This window comes from Hypomesus nipponensis, chromosome 6, assembly GCF_054491055.1.
Source record: "Hypomesus nipponensis isolate SF chromosome 6, ASM5449105v1, whole genome shotgun sequence".
Lineage (NCBI taxonomy): Eukaryota > Metazoa > Chordata > Actinopteri > Osmeriformes > Osmeridae > Hypomesus > Hypomesus nipponensis.
This window is the reverse complement of record NC_140366.1, coordinates 6,358,354-6,380,835: the sequence shown is the minus strand read 5'-3', so window position 1 is coordinate 6,380,835 and position 22,482 is coordinate 6,358,354. Positions and strand designations below refer to the sequence as shown.

At 45.5% G+C, this 22,482-nt stretch overlaps 3 protein-coding genes across 12 annotated transcripts in view; 1 reads left to right on the top strand and 2 right to left on the bottom strand.

Annotated features, from left to right (window-relative positions):
* Nucleotides 1-2,203: 2,203 nt before the first annotated feature.
* Nucleotides 2,204-9,991, bottom strand: rfx6 (regulatory factor X, 6). Its single transcript, XM_084700222.1, has 19 exons — nucleotides 9,814-9,991; nucleotides 9,016-9,169; nucleotides 8,742-8,865; nucleotides 8,574-8,635; nucleotides 8,279-8,356; nucleotides 8,058-8,085; nucleotides 7,854-7,961; nucleotides 7,671-7,748; nucleotides 7,465-7,578; nucleotides 7,292-7,341; nucleotides 6,705-6,864; nucleotides 6,079-6,220; nucleotides 5,865-5,974; nucleotides 5,650-5,767; nucleotides 4,753-4,875; nucleotides 3,930-4,130; nucleotides 2,980-3,540; nucleotides 2,608-2,805; nucleotides 2,204-2,388 (listed from the first exon to the last, which is right to left on the bottom strand). Exons 1-19 carry the CDS (start codon nucleotides 9,989-9,991, stop codon nucleotides 2,204-2,206), a joined length of 2,772 nt encoding a protein of 923 aa, XP_084556348.1.
* A 746-nt stretch (nucleotides 9,992-10,737) lies between these two features.
* On the top strand, nucleotides 10,738-18,746 carry tdrd15 (tudor domain containing 15). The gene is made up of 5 exons (XM_084700775.1): nucleotides 10,738-10,876; nucleotides 11,750-11,806; nucleotides 12,153-12,303; nucleotides 12,450-17,727; nucleotides 17,808-18,746. Exons 2-5 carry the CDS (start codon nucleotides 11,775-11,777, stop codon nucleotides 17,819-17,821), a joined length of 5,475 nt encoding a protein of 1,824 aa, XP_084556901.1. The 5' UTR covers nucleotides 10,738-10,876; nucleotides 11,750-11,774; the 3' UTR covers nucleotides 17,822-18,746.
* Nucleotides 18,747-19,130: 384 nt separating this feature from the next.
* The window catches only part of afdna (afadin, adherens junction formation factor a), a 71,471-nt gene continuing 68,119 nt past the window's right edge, over nucleotides 19,131-22,482 (bottom strand). For 9 of the 10 annotated variants that reach the window (XM_084699601.1, XM_084699602.1, XM_084699600.1 and 6 more), the window contains 2 exons: nucleotides 21,013-21,097; nucleotides 19,131-20,892 (listed from right to left, as the gene is read on the bottom strand). In XM_084699601.1, coding sequence (XP_084555727.1) covers nucleotides 20,733-20,892; nucleotides 21,013-21,097 — 245 coding nt within the window. In that variant the 3' untranslated portion in view covers nucleotides 19,131-20,732. The remainder of the gene's footprint in view (nucleotides 20,893-21,012; nucleotides 21,098-22,482) is intronic. The other variant, XM_084699606.1, reaches the window with a different exon arrangement.

Below are 22,482 nucleotides of genomic sequence, written 5' to 3'. Positions count from 1 at the left end.
GAGAGGGGGAAATATGAGTCTCTATTGCTGATAGCCTTGAGTCCAGTATACATGTGGGACGCGATAAGCACAGTGAAAGAAAGGCACTTGGGAGCTGTACCTGTATATGCACATATATAGTATAAATTATTATGTACATTGTACTCTATCCATCACTTTCTGTCTGAGTCTGTAGCGACCTCTAGTGGTCTGACTGTAGCACTACACCCTAAAGCCAAAAGTACAGGCTTGTTTGGACTGGCTGCATCTGCTTGTTAATGTTCAGCCTTGCTTCAAATATACACTGAGATCTGCCATGTACAATTCTGCAACAACAGTGAGTTTCTGTGTCATAGCACTATTAGTAACTGTATACCTTATCATAACTCAGAGAAGTCAAGAACAATGCAGGACTGTAACGCACCCCAGTAGACTGTTCTACCACCCATTTTCAAATACACATACACACCCCAGAGCCAGACCTGTACCCTGTTCCTAACACAGCACTCGTACACCAAACAACCCCCCCCCCCCCCCCAAACACACACACACACACAGGTCTCTTGATCTTTGCTCCTGACCCGCTCAGCCACATATGTCGTCTATCCAGCAGCCCGGGCCCTAATGCAGATCTCTGGTTAAACATTGGCCCAGAGTTTGCCTTGCGCCTTCTGCTGTTGTTTCACTAAAGGCCCCGCGATTGTTTCAGGCATTATTGACTTTGTAATTAAACTATTTTAACGTGGGGATTTTGTAATCATTACATTTCCTACCATCTGTTCCAGGGTCTTCCAGCCAAATGGAGTTTGCGTATGTGTGTGTGTGTGTATGTGTGTTTCTTCCTGAGTAGATAAAACGGAAGGCTGATATGCCCAAGCTGGCATTATCTGACATTCTGCTCCTGTTGATTCATGTTGTGGACAAGCTGCCATGGTTCACTGTTGTAATCTCCAACATCATGTCACATCCACTGTTTTTAAATAAAGTCCCGCCTGTTGTCTTGAAAGGTGTATCATTTTAGCACACAAACACTCCGGTCAATCTGATGTAACTGATTATAGATTCATTAGCTCCCATCTGGCTGTAGGCTAACAAAGCTCCACAACAGGATTTGAATCAAACTGTGTGTTCCTCCAAAGGTCTCAGTGTACAATCAGCTCACGTCGCGAGCTGCGTTCAACGCATCCGTTAGCCAGCACTGTTTTTAGTCAACAGTTTTATCTGACCCTATCTCCCCCCCATTGTATCTCATGGAAATCAAATAACGTTAGATAAAGCTTTGATCCAGTGATTCTCCCATTGTGCTGCTGGGCTGTAATCTTTCGACTGTCCGGTTGAGGGTCCAGTTCAACCATTACAGAACCATGTGTTTAAGGGTCTTTGACAGGAGCTCTGAATGGACAGATAAGAACCTTTCTCTTTCATCCGGTTGTTGACTGTAGACCAAACAGCTGCGAAGGCGCACAAAAGCGACGGGAAAATCAATGCCTACTACCTCTCTCTTTCTCCCTCTCTCTTTCTCTCCCCCTCCCCTTCTCTCTTTCTCAGTAGTTTAAGGTTAAAACATTCACAAAAAAATAGTTGATTCATTTATATTGATTCGTTTAGCTTAAACAATTTCTCAAGAGCAAAATGAACAGGTTTAAAAGAACATAATGAAAATGAAAAGCAGCGATCAGACCGACAAATAACATTGCGCGCTGAAACTCAAACGATTATCAATCAATCAGTGAAAACATGAACACTATTTACAATGACCACATCGTTCTTTAATATTGTTATACTGTAATATTTCTGTACTGCAACTGTAGAGGACTTACGAAGGTGACCTTTCTCTGTGTAGGAACGTTCACCACTAGCCGACTGGTCAGGGCCTGTTGTTGCCCGTCAACAGACACGCGGGGTCCAGTCACAAACGAGGCTCGACAACATCGGTCTCACTCAAGTCCTTTCCATAACAACTGACATCACATGGGATAAAAACATGTTATCTTTTATCATTGAGGTGTTCCAAAAATACGTGTTCATCACATAGTTCCGTTGCCCAACGGGCATTAAACACTCAGGGCTGTTGGGTGTGGACATGTCGTCAGGCTGTCGAGAGCCAGGTGAGGGGAGACACTGTCAGTCGACAGCAGTGCTGATTCTGGGATAGATATCCAACCGTAGTCTATCATGCAGTTGCTCTTGATAAGGGCAGTTATTCAAAGTGGTGGCTGGCCCATCACCCCTGCCCACCCCCGGCCCCTCCCCCCCCGGACCCCAGGAACACTGTGTTGATGGGAGGCAGTGAGGACATGCCCCCTACCTCCGACGTCATGCGATGGGGAAGCAGCGCATCCTGGGAGTGGAACTGGGCGGGGCCTCCGTATATGCAAGGGGTGGAGCTTGACGTCGAGAGGGGTGGGGCTACGGGGAGAAGAAGGAAATTAAAACCCCAAAACCCTTAGAAGGGGTTCATTTAATAATAATGATAATAACAACAATAATAACAATGCTCATGTCATCCAAAGCAACATCCAGGGCGGATTTGAACCTGCAACCTCATGAAGCCACAACAGTTATCCTCGACACAACCACTGCTTGCAACACCTACTCTCCTGTCTCTCCCCCCCCCCCCAGCCTCACCGTGTGGGTGCCCCCCCATGGGGTCGGCCTCGGGGTAGTACTGCGTGGCCGTCCTCCGTCCCTGCGGGGCCAGGAGGCTGAGCGGGTCGTGCAGCTGGCCGTAGGGGGGCAGGGGGCGGAGGCTGCTCACGCTGCTGATCACAGACACGTGCTGCTCCACCAGCCGCTGGCTGTCAAGGTAGCCGCCGCCGTAGTAACCTGCTCAAATACAGAGGCGCTCCTGGTGTCTACTGTGGTTTCAAAAAGGCTGTGTGCATGGATGGATAAACGACTTCTCGTCCTCGATGACAGACTAAGGATTCTATAGACTCGGCATTTCGTAGATGATAGGCATTGGCTATTATCATTTTCACAGGCCTCATAAGTTCTTACCTGAGTGGCCAGCCCCAGAGTACTGTCCCTGACACCCCACACCATTCATCCCTGCCCCTGCAAAGTTGTACCCCTCCACCTCCAGCAGCTGGACCCCCCCAGCATCCATGCCTGGGTCTGCCAGCCCAGACCCGGTATTATATCCCTGAACGGGCCGGGGCGAGTCGTAGGACGACACGGAGCAGCTGCTGTTGAAGTACTCCTTCCCCAGGGCCTGGTCGCTGTAGGAGGGGTAGCGGGGCTGGCTGAGGTAGGTCTGGGTCTGGGTCTGGGTGTGAGGGTGGGGTCTGAACCCTGCCTGGTAGCTGGAGGTGGATGGGGGGTAGTAGCCGGGGCTTCCAGGGGCCAGGCTCTGGTACTGGGAGTCTAGGTAGGCTTGGCAGGAGGGAAGGGGGGCCTGGAGGGAGGTGGAGGAGGAGCAGGAGGAGGTGGAGGGGCAGGAGGTGGGGGCTCTGGTGGCCATGGGGCCCTGGTTGATGACACTGCCCCGGTGGACCAGCGCTGGTGAGATGGGGGGTGTCATTAGAGGGCCGCTGGTCTGGGAGAAGTCCATCTGTCCTGCTGAGAGAGAGAGAGAGAGAGAGAGAGAGAGAGAGAGAGAGAGAGAGAGAGAGAGAGAGAGAGAGAGAGAGAGAGAGAGAGAGAGAGAGAGAGAGAGAGAGAGAGAGAGAGAGAGAGAGAGAGAGAGAGAGACAGACAGACAGACAGACAGACAGACAGACAGACAGACAGACAGAGAAAGAGAGAGAGAAGAAGAGTGAGAGTTTCAACACACTTTCCTTTCAGTGTAAGGTCTGAGTGCAATAAGTTTGATTCCGTTGTGTAATAGATTCTCCTTCATCCGATTATTGACTGTTTAAATGACAAACAGACATTGCTGTTTCGAGTACTTGACTACGGATATGTGTTTACTGGAAATCAGGAACAGAGAATGACGAGAGAGGTCTGACCTGCGAGAGAGAAGCCGTCTGACTCCGCCCCCTGGTACACCACCATGCTGGCCAGTCCCTGCTGCTGGTTGGCTGACAGGCTCATGTAGGCATGCTCTGGCAGAGACTCGTTCTTCACTGATGGGTCACTGGTCACAGCCTTGTTCCGATTGGCCAAAAAGCAGGAACTAGGGGAGGCGGTGAATGCGGCTTTACTGGCATCTGGAAAGTAAACCACATCACAACTCTTTTTTAATTAAATGTTTTATTATTTTACCTGTAGCGGGACATCAACTGGGCTGAGGCTTTAACACAGGGGTTTGATTTAGTCTTGAGTCATTTGTGTATGTACTTCCTATATGTTGTCAATCTCTATCTGTCTCTGTCCAATGAAGCTGCAAAAAGCTAGAAATCATCCCTTTCAATAACACATACATCATAAAACATGTACCTCAGCACGCCTTAACCTCAAATCTCAACGTTTAACCATCCCACACCACAATTCACAATGTCGGGATTCTCCATGACATACTGTAGTGCATTCCTTCTTGATAGAGGTAAATGTCTTCACGACTCTCATGCTTGCTGTACTGAGCTGCACCAAAACACTGGGTCCCTATTTACCGCTGTTAAATAAGCCAGATCAGAGCAAAAACAACTGTAATACACATGAGGTCTGATCCAATTAGAAGATGTAACTAATCACAACCTGGCACAATGTGTTTAAGGGGACCGATATTACAGTTCCCAAGTACTAATACTGCAGTACTACTGTAAACACAATTACAGCCGTTTTTCACCAGCAAACGCAGCCTGCATCTGTTTAAATGGTGTTGATCCATACCTGCGTTCCTCATGTACTTTTCCAGGAGATTCTGCAGGTCCTGCTCCTTGTCGTTGTTGAACTGGGTCTCTATGGCCAGCAGGATGTACTCATCCAGCAGCATCCGGATGAGGTGGAAGGAGCCTGGGAGAGACACAACACCCCGTTACGGACATCATCCGCTTCGACCTCCGCAAGAGGTTCCTTAATGCTGTTCATATTTAAACAGCGCTGATTTCATCTCTTTTTAATTCGATGCTCTCATCTACATTTGGGTTTTGGGGGGGGGGGGGTTTACTCTTGATGTATGCAAACCCACGTCATAAAATGACACAAATAATCCATCTTAACCCAAACAGATCGGCAGGCTTTATCTTATCAGTTAGCAGGTGTGGGATTGACCTGTCTTATCAAAACACTCCCCTCGTCAGACCTCTCACCCCTGACCTGCTGTTTGACCAAGAAGGTCATGCTGAAACTGTTTAGTGGTGGGGGCGGATAGGAGCGTAGGGTGAGGAGAGGAGAGGTGGACAGAACAGGGGGCGTCAGGGGAACTGGTGAGAGAGCAGAGACCAGTCTCTAAACAGTGAGTACACGACTGAGTTTATTTCTGGGCCGGCTCTCTATGATGGATGAGCTCATTCTGTGAGGTCAGACCAGGCCCGCGCTACCTGAGTGTGGAGTTGGATCTGAAGTGACAGGCAGGCTACCGTTTTAAACTGTGAGATAAGGGTGGGGTTTGCATAGAGAAACAAGCTGAAGATGTTATGTCGTGTAATGGTCTATTCTTTAAGTTGTATATACGGTCACATACATAGGAAATGTAACTCTACTCTTGGCTGTTACTTAAAGAGATTGAGCGTACACCTTATGTAAAGTCTCTCAAATGTGTACCCAAATGGGGGATTTCTCTCCTACCGAAGCTGGACGCGTTGTTAAGTGTCAAGTTGTGCATGACCCTCGCGCCGAAGAAGCTCCATTTCAGCAGGAAGTCCTGCGCTCTCCTCTTCACAGACCGCCCACTCTGTTTCCCCGGCTGCCGGAGAGAAGAAGAAAAAAAGGATGTGACGTCACCGTCTGAACACGAACAAACACTAAAATGAATCATCAACTACATAAGCAGCTGGTGGCACCTTGATGACCTTCTGCTCCACCACCGAGTCAAGCCACTCGATGAACGACTCCACTGTGGCATTCTTCTTCAGAAGGTCCTTCAGCTCCTGGAACACGGCTATGGAGTCATCTGGAAGACACAGTTAGATGCCTGTCATGGATGTGTTTTGTCTGACATTTATTTCCCAGCTACATTCAAATGACAGTGTCTCAAATGTTAATGGTCGCCCTCACATTCAGAGTAGAGGTCTTGGTCTTGGTCTCCTGGGGTGACAGTGAGGAGGGCCTGCGAGCCAATACTGTTCAGGTCCACCTTGTCGATGTCCACAACCATGGAAGTCACCACATTCTGGTCAAACAGAGCCGGGCGGGCAATCTGGTGGGAACAGACACCATAAATACCTGACCTTGGAGACAACAACATAACAGTAACCACAACCAGTTTATAGTCACCATAACCATCTCAGTCACCTTTACCAGTTTAATCACCATAACCAGCTTACAGTCACCATACTGTCAAGCTAGCTGTCAACACAGCCAGCTTAAAGTCACCATAACCATCCAAATCACCACAAAAAACGGTGGTCACCATAATCTAATTCTAAACACCAAAACCCATTTGCAGTTACAAGAAACATCTTACATCATCAGCCATAGTTATTATGACAAGTGAGCTCATGTCACTATTACCATTTAATACTCACCATAACCAGTTTAAATTCACCATCACCAGCTAATACTCACCTAAGCGCTAATATTCATCAACAAACACCACTTCCAATCCACACAAGAAGTTGAATAGCATTCTGTAGACAAATGCAAATCCTCATCAGCTACTGTACATGCCTACGGGTCCTAACCTGTGCCAGATGCAGGAAAGAGGTCTGTCGTTTTAGCGAGGAGACAAAGCGACGTGCAATGGGGAGCTTCTTTGCTGCAAGGTCTTCTGGAAGGTTCTCTAATGATGTCATCACCCAGTGTTCCCAGTGCTTGGCGAAGTTACGGATGTCTGCTAGGAGACTGGAGACAACACACGTGTGAATGCATGCATGCAGAACCTGACTAACACACACGCACACACGCATGCCACTTCAGGCAGATTATTTACATTTACATTTATTCATTTAGCAGACGCTTTTATCCAAAGCGGATTCCAAGAGAGAGCTTTACAAAGTGCATAGGTCACTGATAATAACAACAAGATAGCCCCAAAGCATTGCGGGTAGCCAAAACAAGAAGCACACAAAGTTCCAAAGGGAAGAACCATAAGAGGATGTAGTTAAGCGAGTTACAATTTAAACAACATGAATCTCTAAGTGCAAGTGTGCCTGTAGAAAAAGCAGAAGCAGTGAAAATAAAACAAGATGAACTCAAATAGAATAATTTAATTTTAGATTATTTGGCGTAAGGAATGCGTCCGGCGTGACCAAACCATCCAACAACTTACCTCTCAGGCATCTCCTGCATGGTGGCAGGGATCAGAACATCTGTGAGCACCTAAGAAACAGAAACACACGCACACAACGCACAGATCAGTCGGATCAATCGGTCTGACTCTTCCAGAAGCTCAACGGTTCAACGATGCCGTTCTGCCGTGTGTCGAAACGTGATCCGCCGCACCTTGTAGAGGATGGAATCACACACACAGAAGATGTCCACGATCACAGGGTTCTCCAGCAGCGGGAGGAGGTGGTCTGGCATGCCCTGCCAGAAGTGGAGGAGAAAGTTCTGGATCTGGAGAAGACACGTCAGACAGTCATGAAGGCAATACAACAGAAGACAGTCACAGTCGGATGGTCAAGCAACAAGGTCTAAAGTAGGGCTACCTCCTCAAAGTTGACATTGATGGCGTTGTCCAGAATACACTGACAGTGTGTTTTGTACATCATGATCAGGGTGTCGACCTGAAGTGGACATGATTTCAAACTGATCACAATACAGTCAATCTTGGGAGATGCATCCTACTTAATAGTTCAAACCAAAGTCTAACGATGGGGTAGGAATCACACCTTGTCTCTGGAGATGGAACCTTGGAGAACCAGGTGCTGCGCACTGGGGAAGTCTGGGAGCAACGTCCCAGTTTTAGAACTGAGGGAATATTTCCTGGTAAACCCTCCCTGTGAAGTTAACAAACGTTTGACCTCTTTACCGTCACTTGTTTTCAAAAACAAAAGTAAATGTTTATTCTTTTTATTTATTTTTTTACGTCTTACCTCATTCTTGAGCTTGCTGCCTGAAAATCTGTGACACAAACAACAAAATCAGTCTAAAGTGAAGTTACTTGTGATTAGACAACGAGTGAATACAAAGTAAATAATATACTCTGAATATCAGCTTTTAATGGCCCCTGGGGACAATGTTCACACAATGGGCTGATACTGATATTTACCATCTATACTTATACCCATGCAGAGGTGATAAAGTCTGGTCTCACCTCGTCAAGCCCTTTCCTGAGTAAACAGAGTGGTAGTAGGCACTGCTCTCCTTGATCCCAATACCATAGTAGTGATACCTGATGAACATCAAGATACAACATGTATGTTGCATGTCACCATGTACTGTATACATGATACTGTATCATACCCAGTAGGATGAAGCCCAAACATATCATATCCATGCAGCAGTGGATATAATGGATGTTCTGAATTTGATAACGTCAAAATCCCAATGATGGGAACGCAGAGTCAATTGGATCCCAATGTGTGTCCCTCCACTCTCAAATCTCTTACTTTGAGTGACCTCTGGTGCCTAGTCGCCTGGTGGTGAGGAGAGGAAACTTCTGGCGGATCGTCTGATGAACACAGGAGACACAAGAACAGTCGTGTTATCATCATGTCATGTTGTGGTCGTTACCCTTTTAGAACTTTTTTTCTTTTGTTCATGACTACTTTCGGTACCTTGCCGAAGGTGGCAGCGCAGGCCGGCTCCAGCTTCTCCTTCCTGCAGAAGTCGAGGTAGTGGGCGTACAGGATGCAGCGAGGCAGACACACACCCTCACACACTATGTAGTTTTCCTCCAGCCTGCAGGGAGACACAGCCAAGTCAAACTACCCGTCCTCATCAAACCCTTGGTTTAACCTAATCCGTTCCCATGACCGGGTTGTTCCATGGACCCCAGTCCATGGGGGTGTGCGTGGGTGTGTTATGGGAGTGGGAGGATTGATTGTGTACCATTGCAGGGTGAGCTGTGTCTGTTTCTTCTTGTCCTTAATGACCTGCGTGATGCTCTTCCTGGCAGAGCTTTGCTTGAAGGGATGGTCCTGGGAATATTCCAGAAGCTCCTGCTCTTCCTCGGAGGACGGAGTCTCGTTGCTGTCCTCGGCTTCTGAGGGGAAATACATTAGAGAGGCTTCAGGAGTGTTCTACCACAGCAGACACAGTCATGGTTTTTATGAGAAGCTCTGTATTGGTGTCTTACATGATGGAACAGTAAAGACAGGAACCATCTAGAACAGTTTCAACATATAACTGGCATGGCATTCAAACTAGCAACAGTTTGGCTGCCCACTGAAGGCTTGTGTATGTGCAGAAGTAACAGTCATGAGGTAAGGCTATTTGTTTGTCATGGGTAGCAGCAGGGTCTGTTTCCACTTGAGTGGCTGGGCAAATGAACCACGGCAGTTTCCAACACATACCACCCAGACTAAGAAACAGTGAAGACCCATTATTTTGCTTTGAACTAAAGTCAAATACAAAACAAAGATTTGTAAACAATAACTTCTAGAAAAAGCAACACATTTGTATCTAAACTATAGGCCTATACAAATGTATTTTCTAACACGCGTATTTGTAAGTGCACTTGAAAGTGCCATGGTTTTAAATTAATATACTTGTATCCCAAAACAAAACGTTAGTTTAGATGACATACTGTAGGCTAAATAGGCTGTTCAATTAAACTACAGACAATACTGTACGGCAAAATTACGTTTTGTTTATATTCTATTGCTAAACACAATTCCCATTCATCACCTGATTTAATTCCTGAATCATCCTCTTCATCGAACTTTGAGAGCGAGTGTCCATGGAAAACACGCAGTAATTTCTCGTCCAGCAAGCTTCCATTGATGCCCTGTGAGGAGCTGCAGAACTTCTTACTTGCCGGAGGGCTAATGTGAAGGAAAGTTCCGTCTCTGATTGGACTGTCCATGTTCCGTTTCATTGGTGTGTTTGATGAAACATAACACATTGGTAGAAATACTAAGAGTAATAAGAGCAATACATATCAGACATTTGATATTGTTGAGACTGGGAGGCCAAGCTCAGAATTATGTCTACCAAAATGTATTTGTTCCATTTGTATCCTCTCAAAGACCCTGAAGACGGTGAAAAACAAAAATATAATTTCCATTCCATTCACCCATTTGCCATGGGAATAAGAACATGAAAAATATTATCCAATGATGTAAGAGGAAGGACACTAAAATGTAATGTTTTGCAGGGCAATCTGCCCGGACCTCCCAATGCCACTGTGATGGAGGTTGCTTGCCTTCCTCTAATTAAACCTGTGCCAAACCTATAGGACCACGTCACTTTCTGATTGCCCCGGGATTCATTTATCATATTTACCGAGGACGGGGAGTAGGTCTACCGGGTAATGATTAACTAAAAAACCATCACTCTGTGTTTAGAGTGCTGCTCTGCACTGGGTTTAACGCGGCTGCCAGTGCGTCTTTGAATCAATCATAAACTGAATTTGCCTGGCAGAAATTGAAAACGTAATATTGCATATTATGGGCTATTTAGACCTAGAAATTAGGCGAGTAACTTTGAGTCCCTGTACGCTTCTAGAGCCGAGCAAATATCCAAACTTTAAATAACATCTCTTAGATAGCACACAACTCCTAATCACAAGAAAATCACTTTGTTGACACAAATTGTGCACATTTCGACGTCATAGACTGTAAGCTTATAGACATCGCTCCTTAAGTGGCAGGAAATGATCTGGTTCTTTTAACAATTCAGCCAACCACAAGAGACAGCGGCTAAAAGTCCGATAAAACTTCCTTTTTTTCTGATAAACAGTTCTCACGAAGTAAGTTAACACAATGTTATATCGAACAGTTTATTTTCTTCATGCAATTCATTTTCCAAACAGACATCTTGGTAGAAAGGTTTCACAGCTCAAAAACTACACACGGCTATGCAAAATACACAGACAAGTAACCTACTGTAGCTAGCCAGCTAAGTTATCGAGCCTATCTTAACAAATGACTGGTAATTTTCACTATTATTGTTTAAATTACATGTAAGAAATGGTGTACGAACAAAAATTTGATACTCGTATCCCCATATCAATGTCAAATATCAATCTAGTTAGATGACCTCGTGGCAACATTTGGCACGTCAGATCGCACAAGGAAATTTGCTTCAGCGAGGCTTTATGTGCTAATAACCAAGTGAACTTGATTTGTCCTGCGATAGCTAGAGTGTGTTTACCACACCGGTAGGCCGCCTTGCTTAAAGCATCTTGGAACATTGTATGCAGGATTTGTTTCCATTTAGCCAAAAGAGCAGTGGTCAGGGTTAGACGGTGGACCAGGTGTGGCTCACAGATGGCGTAGAAACTATCCCCAAAGTTTTGGGATTATCCCATGTTCAGAAACAAACTTGTTTGAGTTAAATGTGCCTGGCCCGCACACCTGAACACAATTAAACATTGGAATATAGCCAAGTCTAATTACCCAACGTCAGTGCCCGACCTTACTAATGCTCTGCAGTAAGGCAGCTAAGCTCCATGCTAATGCCCATGATTTTGGAATGAGTGGTTGGACCTGAAGGCGGCCACATGAGCAGGTGTCTACACACATTTGATCATATAGGATATCATTTACACAAGTTATTATGGAAAATGTACAGTACACTTGATGCAGCATACATAATAAAGTTATTGTCATCTACCCCTCAGGAATGCACCACCCTCCTCAACTACCATGTTGTCTAGGCTGGCTTTAGATAAGAAAAAGTAAGTATTACCAAAACAACAGCCCTGGATTTATTTTGTAACCAGCATTTTGGGGAATTATTAATAATAAATGGGGGCATGGGGTACTGTATTTTGCATGACAAATGCCAACATAATCAGTAATAGGTTGATTTAAAGAGTCCTTTCAGATTTTGCTTTTCATTTAATTCCACACATGTTAAACAGTAGCTATACAGTATGTGACATTGTGGTTGTTATACACATAGAGCTTGAGTAAGTATGAAAAAGAGAGCTTCCGAAAGCTTCTTAAAACTAACAGAGAACATATCTATAAAAATGATTATTGTTTTTGGAATCCAGAATAATACACATTTGTTCATACCAGACCTGTACAAGAACTAGGCCTCCCTGCACCATGTGCCTTGTGGCCAGTGGACCTGAAACTGACCCATGTGGACTGCAACCCAGATGCAACACTCGTGCACTTCCAGGGCCAGTACCTCACCATCTCTGAACTGGACTACAACATCCTGCAGGTCAGTTATGGGCTGATTTTGTGTCAGGAAATAAATTATTAGTCCACAACAGTTGCATCAAACCATATGTTTAGCAATTCTATTACTTAATTGAAGGCTTCCTGAGGCTCAAAAGTTGTCCTTAACCGGCCCCACCTCTGTTGCAGCTGGAGATACAGAATGCCCAGAAGACAAGATGGGTGGGGGAGGTGGGAGAGTTTTGTCTGGTGGAGGATGTCCTGTCTGACCGCTGGTACAGGGGACGGGTCCAGAACAAACAGAAAGACATGTTTGACGTGTTCCTAATAGACCATGGAAATGTCCTGAGTGTTGACAAGAGCCACTTGGGTCTTGGATCAGATGAGATATTCATGCTTCCACCTAAGATAGTATGTGGCTTCTTTGCGAACGTGTTGCCACTGAGAGAAAGCTGGGATGCTCAATCTGAGAGGTACTTCTCCTCATTGGTGGGAAGCAGTGTGAAAGGATACATTCAGGCCCTGTTGCCACACAAAGTCCTTATACTAGAAGCCCCTGACATCAACAAGCATCTAAAACAAATGGGCTTTGGAAAACACGTTGACACAGACACATTCCTGCTTCTGGTGGAGATACTGACAGAGGTCCCCCTAAAACAGAGCAGGGAATCTGTCCCTGACCTTCTAATAGACAAGACTAGTGGACAGGAATTCTCTTTCAAGCCATCCAGCTTGCAGGGCTTTGAAGACATCCTATCTTTCTGCGGTCCCAAGCTAACAGCTGGCAAGAAAGTGAAGGTGAGAATTACTGCTGCCGTGAGTCCTGGTACGTTTTATTGTCAAATGACAAGCATGGCAAAAGATCTTCAGGTGATGTCAGAGGAGCTGGCGGTAAGCTGTGAGATCAAGAGCAAAGACTCCACGCAGAAGACCTTGGAGAACTTGGGTTTGCTCTGCTCCGTCAGAGGTAAGGATGAGAAGTGGCACAGAGGGTTTGTGCAGTTCCTCCCCGTCAACTCTCGAGTCAGAGTCTTGTTTGTCGATTATGGGTTTTGTGAGTCTGTTAAAGTGGAGCATGTGCTCCAGCTCCCGACTCGCTTTCTCTCCACGCCGATTGTGGCTTTCCCTTGCGCTCTCTCTTGCCTGGAGAAAGACGACGAGGCAGTGAAGACGGAGCAGCTGAGTTTGCTCAAGAAAGGACTGCTGGGCGAAGAACTGGAGGCCCATATTGACAGTTTTGATGAGGAAAATAATCTTTTTTCTGTCACGATGTTCAACACCGAGGGTGACACCATTATACAGGAAGAGCCAGTGCAAGAGGTTGTTGACCTTCAAAACAGCTACATGTACTTTGAGAGCACGTTAATGGATATGTTGGATGACTCGGTCCAGGCTGAGGAGATGACAGAGGATATTGTTTTTGAAGGTTATGTGGAACACGTCCTCAACCCCAGTCAGTTCTGGATGAGAACTGAAAAACGCAACACTGACTTCGAAGCAATGATGGACTGCCTGGACAAACACTTCAGCCAGATTCAATTGAGTGAAGATATTCTGGCGAATCCCGTGCCTGGTACTATTTGCTGTGCCATGTATGAGAAGGATATGCACTATTATAGAGCAATAGTGACAGACACTCTGAAACATGGGGCCGAAGTATTTTTTATGGACTTCGGTAATACTGAGAAAGTACCACACATGTTGTTAAAGATCATCCCTGAGAAGCTTGCCAGTGTGCCAGCTTTTGCCTTCAGTTGCTCACTAGTTAATGTCATGCCTATTGACGATGACCTGTGGACCACCACAACCACAAACTACTTCCGATGTGCAGCAAGGAACAAGGCTCTCCTGGTCCATGTTGTTCACGTCCAGAAGGACAGGTTTGTCGTCGACCTCTTTGAGATAGGCACTCAAAACAACACAAGCATCTCAGAGCTCCTAACCAGGACAAATCATGCAACGTTCTGGAAGTACTCTCCCTCTGGGCCTGCCGCTTCAGCAGTCATATCAAAGAAAAACAACGGGAAACTCAAGTTAAGAAAAACTGAACCAGTCCAGGGAAAGGAAGTAAGTGGTACTACCACGCGGGATATTTGTGAAGAGACAGCTCAGGTCACAGTCACCAACACCGCTGAAAAGAAGAACTCTACTTCAGTTTTCAAAAAACTGCCATTGCAGCCCGGAAGTGAGCTAGCAGTCTGCTGCTCTCACATCAACTCTCCTTCAGATTTCTGGTGTCAGATCAAGCGCAAGATCCCTGTCCTGGACAGACTAATGAACGAGCTGCAGCAAGTTTACGAGACGCGCGCAACTCCTCTGCAGTCAGGTGACTCCTGCTGCATGGTCAGGAGTAAATGTGATGGAAGGTGGTACAGGGCCTGCATCATTGGGAAGTCCATGAAGGATGACTATGAAGTTATCTGTGTGGACTATGGCATCACAGTGAGAGAAAAAGTGCATCTTCTGCAAGCTATATTGCCCAAGCACTTAGAGATGGAAGGGCAGGCTTTTAGGTGCAGCCTCTATAACCTCATTGAGCCTGCTGATGCTGACTGTGAAAACTGGCATCCAGAAGCACGGGTCTTACTGAAGGACTTTGTAGAAGACCAGTCGCTAATGTGTAGCATCAGATCCCAACTCTACGTGAAAAACCACGGCTTGTACAACGTTGTAGACCTCTTCAATGGTAATCACAGTGCAGCTAAGACCCTTGTGGAACAAGGTCTGGCCCGAGAAGTGAATACCTCGGTAAAGCTTGCTCCAGAAGTCATCCCATACTCTTTTGTGCACTCCTCATTCAACCTGAACACTGGTAGTGTTGAACAGGTCTACACGACTCATTTGGTTAGTCCCTGGGAGATGTACTGCCAACTAGACAAGAACACAGGCATCATAGAAGACCTGATGGAGAGAGTTTCAAAAGAAAGTGAAGAGATGCAAAGTGACAAATCAAGAGCTGTGAAGTGCAAGCTATGCCTTGCGAAATACTATGGTGATGGCCGATGGTACAGAGGTGTGGTTCGGCCTGTCCTCCAGTCCAGTCTCCTCAACGTTTTTTTTGTGGACTATGGAAACAGAAATATGGTTGAGAAAAGCAACGTCATATCTATCTCCAGTGAGTCAACTGATTTGCTGTTCACACCGATGCAGGCCCTGAGATGCAGCCTTGCTCATATTCCAAAGGAGGAAGACTTTATCGTGGTCCATCAGTGGCTTGAGAAATCGGTTCTCAACCAACCACTACGAGCTGTAGTGGTTGGAAAGGCTGAGGATGGGACATTTGAAATCGATCTGTTTGACGGCGACGTTCACATTAACGAGAAAGTCAAGGAACTCATTGCCAGTCAAGTACCAAAATCAGAGAAAAAGGTTGTTTGCCTCAAAACAGACAGCACTCAGAAAAAAATGGGAAAGAACCAGAAGACACCAACAAAGGAAGCTGTGTGCCATAAGAGCCTATGTGAGAAGAATAAATCATCATATCCCAAATCGACCGCTTCAAACGGTTCAGATACAAAGCAGAAACGGCAGGGTACAGAAAGGTCGTGTTTGAAGTCTGAGAACAGTCCCCGAGGAGATCAGCATGATGCAAACAGTCCATCCAAAAAGCTTCTACACACCATTGAATTACCCACACTATCAAGTCTACCCAAGGATAAAATTACGTCCGGATTCAGGGGCCTTGGATTTATTTCTCACGCCGATCACGTCAGCAGCTTCTTCATCCAAATGCAGGATGATGAACCATCCATACTGAAAATGGGGGAAGATCTTAACTCTGAGCTGTCAAAGGACACCTTGAAGAAGAATTCAGTGGAGTTGAAAATCAACGACTTAGTGGTGGCTGAGTATGAGGAGGACGGGGCTCTCTATAGGGCTGTTGTAAAGGACATTGAGGCTAATGGTCAGTACAAGTTGGAGTTTGTAGATTATGGAAACACAGCTGTGATGGGGAAAGAAAAAACATACTGCATAATAAGTGCCTGGCTGTCTCAGCCTCGACTAAGCATTCCTTGCTCACTCTTAGACGCTAGGTGTTTTGACAGTGATGCGTTGTTCGTGGACACTGTTATGGGACAACCTCTCATGGTTGAGTTTGTAAGTTGCGTTGGAGTTCAGTGGGAGGTCAAGATCGAGATCATGGGACAGGTAGACAAACCAACACTTGGGGTGTGGCCTGAAGCTGTAAGCAGCAAAGTGACCCAGTCAAATGATGAGCTGCTTGCTGTCACAGACCAAAATAAACCTCCCTGTCAACTAAGCCCTTCGCCTGTCACCAAGAGGCCATCCACGGAAAGGTTCACATTTACAGCCAGCGGTGAGAACATTGTTTTCAAAGTGTGTCATAGAGCTTATGCTACCAAGAGATTAAGGAAGACAAGGAGACAACGCCACAACAGAAAAGCTAAGACTTCTAAGACTGACAGAGAGACTGTTAAAGAGGGAGTCTCCTCTAAGACTGACAGCGAGACTGTTTCAGAGGGAGTTTCCTCTAAGACTGACAGAGAGACTGTTTCAAAGGAATTATCCTTAAAGACTGACAGCAGCCCCCTCCAGAGGCTGTTTCTGGCCCCCGTAAACACAGACCAGACCTACTCTGGCTTTGCTGCTGCTGTGACGACTCCCTACGATTTCTACATTGTCCTGGAGGATCTTCTGCTCATCATGAACGCTGTATCCACCATCCTGGAGGAACTCCCATCAGAGCTGCCCTCTCTGCCCGAGGCTGACCTCAACCCCCTGACGTGCTGCCTGGTCCGATGCGATACCAAGTGGTGCCGGGCAGAGGTGGTGCACGCAGACAGAGCTACCGCGGTGGTTGTCAACCTGGTGGACTACGGCCACTGTGTGGATACCCCATACCCAGAGCACTCTATGCTGAAAAGGCTGCCGGAGCAACTGACCAGACTGCCCAAGGTCACATACCCCTGTGCCTTGAGGGGTGTGAAACCAGCTACAGGCGAGTGGACCGATGAGGCCGCTCTGTTCTTTCAGGAATCCATCTGCCAGCGGAACCTCGAGATCCACTTTAGGCAGTCGGTCTCAGAAGAACGCTGGGAGGTTGACCTAGTGACGGACGGGACCTACATTGCCAAGGAGCTGGTGGACGCAGGCCACGCCTCCTACATCGATGCCATGCTGGGGCTCCGGTTCCAAGAGCGAAGCCCCACCAAAACCCCACTTGGACTGGGACGGGCTGAAGGCAGAGTTGCCCCTGATCAAAGATCAGCCCTGGACCGACCTGAGAGCCTGCTGAATACATCAGAGGTGTACACATATGATGCCGCAGAGTCAACCAGGACCAACGAGCTGCTAAGCATGATGGATGGAAGTTGTAGCGCAGAGGGCTGTCCATCAAGTGCCATGAAAACACCTGAAGAATCACAGTCTCGCACACTCGCTGAAACCCTCAAAGATGACCAAGCAGAAAGGATGAGATTCCCAAGCTTGTCTGAGACACGGCAATGTGAGTAGTTTACAACAAATTACATTTGTCTTGTGAGTAACTTGCAGATGTCTTTTACTAAACTATGGGTATTTCCACAGGTTCCCTTATGTAAAGACTGAGCCGGAAACTGAAGACCCCCTCTTGACTTCACCTGTAATGATGACTGATCACTGATACTCTGCTTTTAAAAACATGTCAATCTAAAGTGAGCTGTGCTGCTTCATATAAACAGAAGTACTTGATTTTCTTACATGACCATGTCTTGATATGTGACTAGCTACCAGGCCTATATATCCTTTATTATTTTTTTTTACCAAGCAAGGTATAAAGATGTGCATGTGCAGCAAAATGCCTACTTCTAAAAGTTCTTCCCCCATTAAATGTTTCTTTTTTTTATATGTATCAAGAGCAATTTGCTCTTCACTCATGAACATTTTAATTTCTCCTTTGTCAAAATCAAGTTGTGGTCTGTAATTAATATCTTAATTATTCTACCTATGTCATCTTAATTAAGATACATAAGAGTATGAAGCATCTTGAGTAGTATGAAAAAAAATATGTACCATATTCATTGAGAGGCTTTGAGATGCATCTTAATATGTTCATTTGCACTTAAACACACTTAAATGGTAGCAATCATCTGACAGTAGTGTTGAAGTAACATTATCTGGAAACTGGCACTTCAAAATGGTTCACATGGTTTAATCTGAATAATAGTTTTATTGTAGGGGAGAAGTTGTACTTTACCAAGGGTATATGGAGGATACTGTACTACAATATTGATTTGTGTTTGTTAGAAACAGTTCACATTTTGATTGTTACATGGTTGTAATCCAAACCTTGTATTATCAGTATTGTATTCATTTCATCTTCATAATTCGGTGTGATGTATACTTTTGTTCAACCTCAATAATTGTGAATGCATTGACTCAATAGAATTGTTCAAAAATTCTGAGACATAGTCAGTGTTTGACTAACATTTCAATGTGGTTTTCACAATGGTTTTGGGCCATGCAAATAAACATTTACTTTTAAAATCTTGGGTTTGTTCCTACTTTCGTGTAATACGTAACTGACTGTCTCCCAAAAATATATGGATTACTACTGGATAATTTAGTATGTCATTTTAAGTTTGCCATTTTCCTGCTATAGACATGGTACTGATGCTACAGGTCTTGGTGAAATTACAAGCATGCGCTGCATGTGCTTTCAATAACAATCTTAGCATTTTTAAATCTGTTTTCAGGTCCTTAAGATCAGAGCTCCCAAGCACCTGCCAATTCATGTCTGATCAAATCATGAGACAGGAAATGCATCATGAAACCCCATCCCTGTTAATACAAACTCCTACACTAAAAATTTCAACCACAAATGTGGGAGTACTAAATCATTTTAATACAAAACTGTACCAAGTCCCAGCATGTTGTAAAATCTGTATTTATTAATGATTTACAAAAGGCTAACATGAACCCATTGAAATGATTCAGTTTGTAACCTAAAAGGTGGTGGGAACACAAGTGTGTACACATCAGATAATACCTTGAGAGCAGAGAACAGAAGCTATTGACTGTTGTCCTATCAGTAAGAGTCTGGTCCACACTCTCCTGGAAGAAAGAATATTTACACACAAAATGGAGTCACGCAGACAGAGATGCAAGTGATCCAGGTTCATGACAAACACACCAGATCATTGAGAAAGAACAGTTATTACAGTTATTTTACCTTACAGTATAGGTCCCAAATGTATTCTAAGTTCTTTAATATAATCATTTATACATTGTAGATAATTGAACAGAATCTGCGCAAGACGTTTAGATAAGGTTCAAAATAAATACCTGCAATTCACGTGAAGATTCTTCCGTAATTAAAATTTTATTTATAATTTGAACTGAGATTTAAGTCATCTCCTCTTATTAACAAAGGATGTAATTTGTCATCATTCTGGCAAAATGTATACAACCGCTCAAATTTCACACAACTCTGCAAAATGACTATTCATTTCTTCAAACAAAGAAAACCAGTACTTAAGGTTAGAGGATGGGTGTAAGGTGTGGGGTAGAAAACATTATAAAACTGATTAGCCCACTCCAGACTGCTGACATGTAGAGGGGTGAGGGTGGAGGGTCTGGGTGGAGGGTCTGGGTGTCAGTGAGCTCCTACAACCCGCGTGTATAAAATGTGCTGCTGGAGGCAGTAGCTCTGGGAAGTCTGGTTCATCATCTCTGACCTGGGGTGCTATGAAGATCAAACTGTGGCCTAAGAAGCTGCTACTAACAGCAGTAGAAAGTGAAAACCAGGAAACCAGAGATTTATTTACAAGGTGACTGTGCACTTAGGAAGATCCACCAGGACTCAGTAAACCAGTTTATACACGAGGAAGTGATGTCATAGAACATTCTAGAGTTAACACCCCCCACACTCTCTAAGGAATGAAGAAACAGTGTATGGCAAACCAGAACGGACAAAATTACTCTTATCAATCACCGAGAATCGTCAGAAAAAGTTAACTAAAAAAAGATTGGTCTGGTACACTTGGGCATTTATTTAGACAAGAAGAAATTAAAAGTGAAAATATGTAATGCAGAAAAGAGCATAAAATAACACCATAAAATAGTCCACATTACAGTAAGCTATTTAAAAAAAATTAAAATGAGCAAAAATCTTATCCCGAACCCAAGAGCCATTTTACAAACAAAAATATATCCCCCTTCATTGTAAAGTCAAATTTGTTTCACTAGAAGAAATTAAAACATTTTTACAGTGCTTCATCATAATATATCTTTGATAGTTTAAAGAGGGAAAATTTAAGCCATAGAGGTCTCTCCTATTGCCACGATACATCAAAATTGTACGTAAAGGGTCCAGTTATTCAAGAATATAAAAAAAAAGAATGCACACGGACAGATGAGACCGGTTAGTGGAGAAGAACGTCGGGTTTCTCCATCCAGTCACTCAGGAGGGGGAGAGGGAAGGTGATAGGGGTTTCTAGGCCCTCTGGCTCTTCCTCCGGAGGGGTCCGGTCTCTACTGTTTGGTGTTGAGCTCGTTCTCCAGCTCCATAAGTTTGCGTGAAGCCTTGACCTTGTTGGAGATCTCCTTGCCTTGGGAGAAGAGCCGCTGGCGCTCCTTAAAGGTCAGGCTCTCTGGCGCTCCGCCAGGGTTTGCGTTCTCCTGCTCCTGACCGCTGGAAGGACCAAAAATCACACTAACTATCACCAGAGGGCCAACAAACTGGAGATAACCCACAATGCCAAAAGCCAGAAGAGAGAATGACAGAAAAAAAAAAAAAAGCTTCAGGACGCACCTTTTCGTCCATTTCTCCCGCGGGTCTTTGTAGAGCTCTCCCGCTCCTACAACTCCTGCTGGGTTTCCAGTGTATGAGTTAAATCCTGCAATCGCGCCACGGTCAGGAGAGACAGTTAGACGGGCATCACAGCAGGTGAGGACTATCAACAGCTAAGGCACCAGAAAGCTGCTGGGTCACTCAAGGTCACCACCAACCCCCACAGCTTCCCATTAAAAACAGGCTCAGACTCTACTATTTAGGATTAGGTCAGCACATCCTGTCCAAATGGTATCACTGAGCCAGCTCGGGACAGGCCCGACTAGAGCCTTGACCGTACCCAGCAGCTTTGAGGCAACATCCCAGAACGTTCTACACCCAGAGTGTTCCCACAGAGAGGAGACGAGCGTTAGGTAGGCAGGAGCCAGAGCATGGGCAAGCTGAGTAGTGCGAGTTAAAGAAGCGTTCACCCGAAAGAAAAGCAGCAGGCTGTGGAACTAGAGAGAGCGGGTGGGGGTGGGGGGGTCACAGGACGAGGTCAACCACCTTGACCCCAGGCGGTGACCTCCACCTGTGACGTACCGTGTTCATCGTTAGGCTTACGGGTCCCTGTGTCAGTCACAACCTGTATCACACCAGACCAGGATAGACCAAATCCGGCTAGGATACACCAGGGCAAGATTAAGCCAGGCCTAGCTGGGCTAGCCATGTGAGCCGTATGGCATCTCTAGTCGTACATAGCCATTCTAACCGCTATTCATCCTCTGGTTGTGCTCCAGCCCAGTTTGAGGAACGGAAGCACAACCAGAGCCCAAACACATGTCGGTTCAGGATGAGGGAGAGGTCATGGTAGACCCTGACACAAGGACGAGCGAGAACCCTGTCAGGGTTCTACTGGCAGCGTCAGCGCTCTCTGGAACCAGGCACTAGTCTACACTCCCACTGGTTAGACTGACCCCAGTAGCCTCTGGGCCAGAACAACCAGAACCATCCACTTTCTCAGACATGATAACGGACTACATTCAATGGCAGTCTCTCCCATTATCTTCTGAGAAGATAATGGTGACTAGCTGTCTCATTGGCTGGAGCCAGACCAGCCTGGTCCTATCAGAGAGCTGCATTGTCCCGACAGTGCCAGTAGAATCACCTGAAGGTGATGTAACAAGGTTGAAGCCAGGGAGGCCGGGGATCCAGGTGCCGATTGGTCACCTGAACCACCGAAGAGCCTTCTGGGAAATTGAAGCTGTGTAACAGGATAAGGCATCATACAGAGTCAGGCAGACAAAGACAGCCAAAGACATAGGCCATACTTGAGACAACTAAAAGGCACGGACAGACAGAAACAGACTGTTAGACAAAGCAGTGAGATAGAGAGACAGACAAATCAACAGTCTGACAGACCAGGCAGGAACATTGACAGCTACAGCTGAGTGACAGACAGACAAGTCAAGACGACCAGACAGACAGACAGACAGAGCGAGCAGCAAAAGG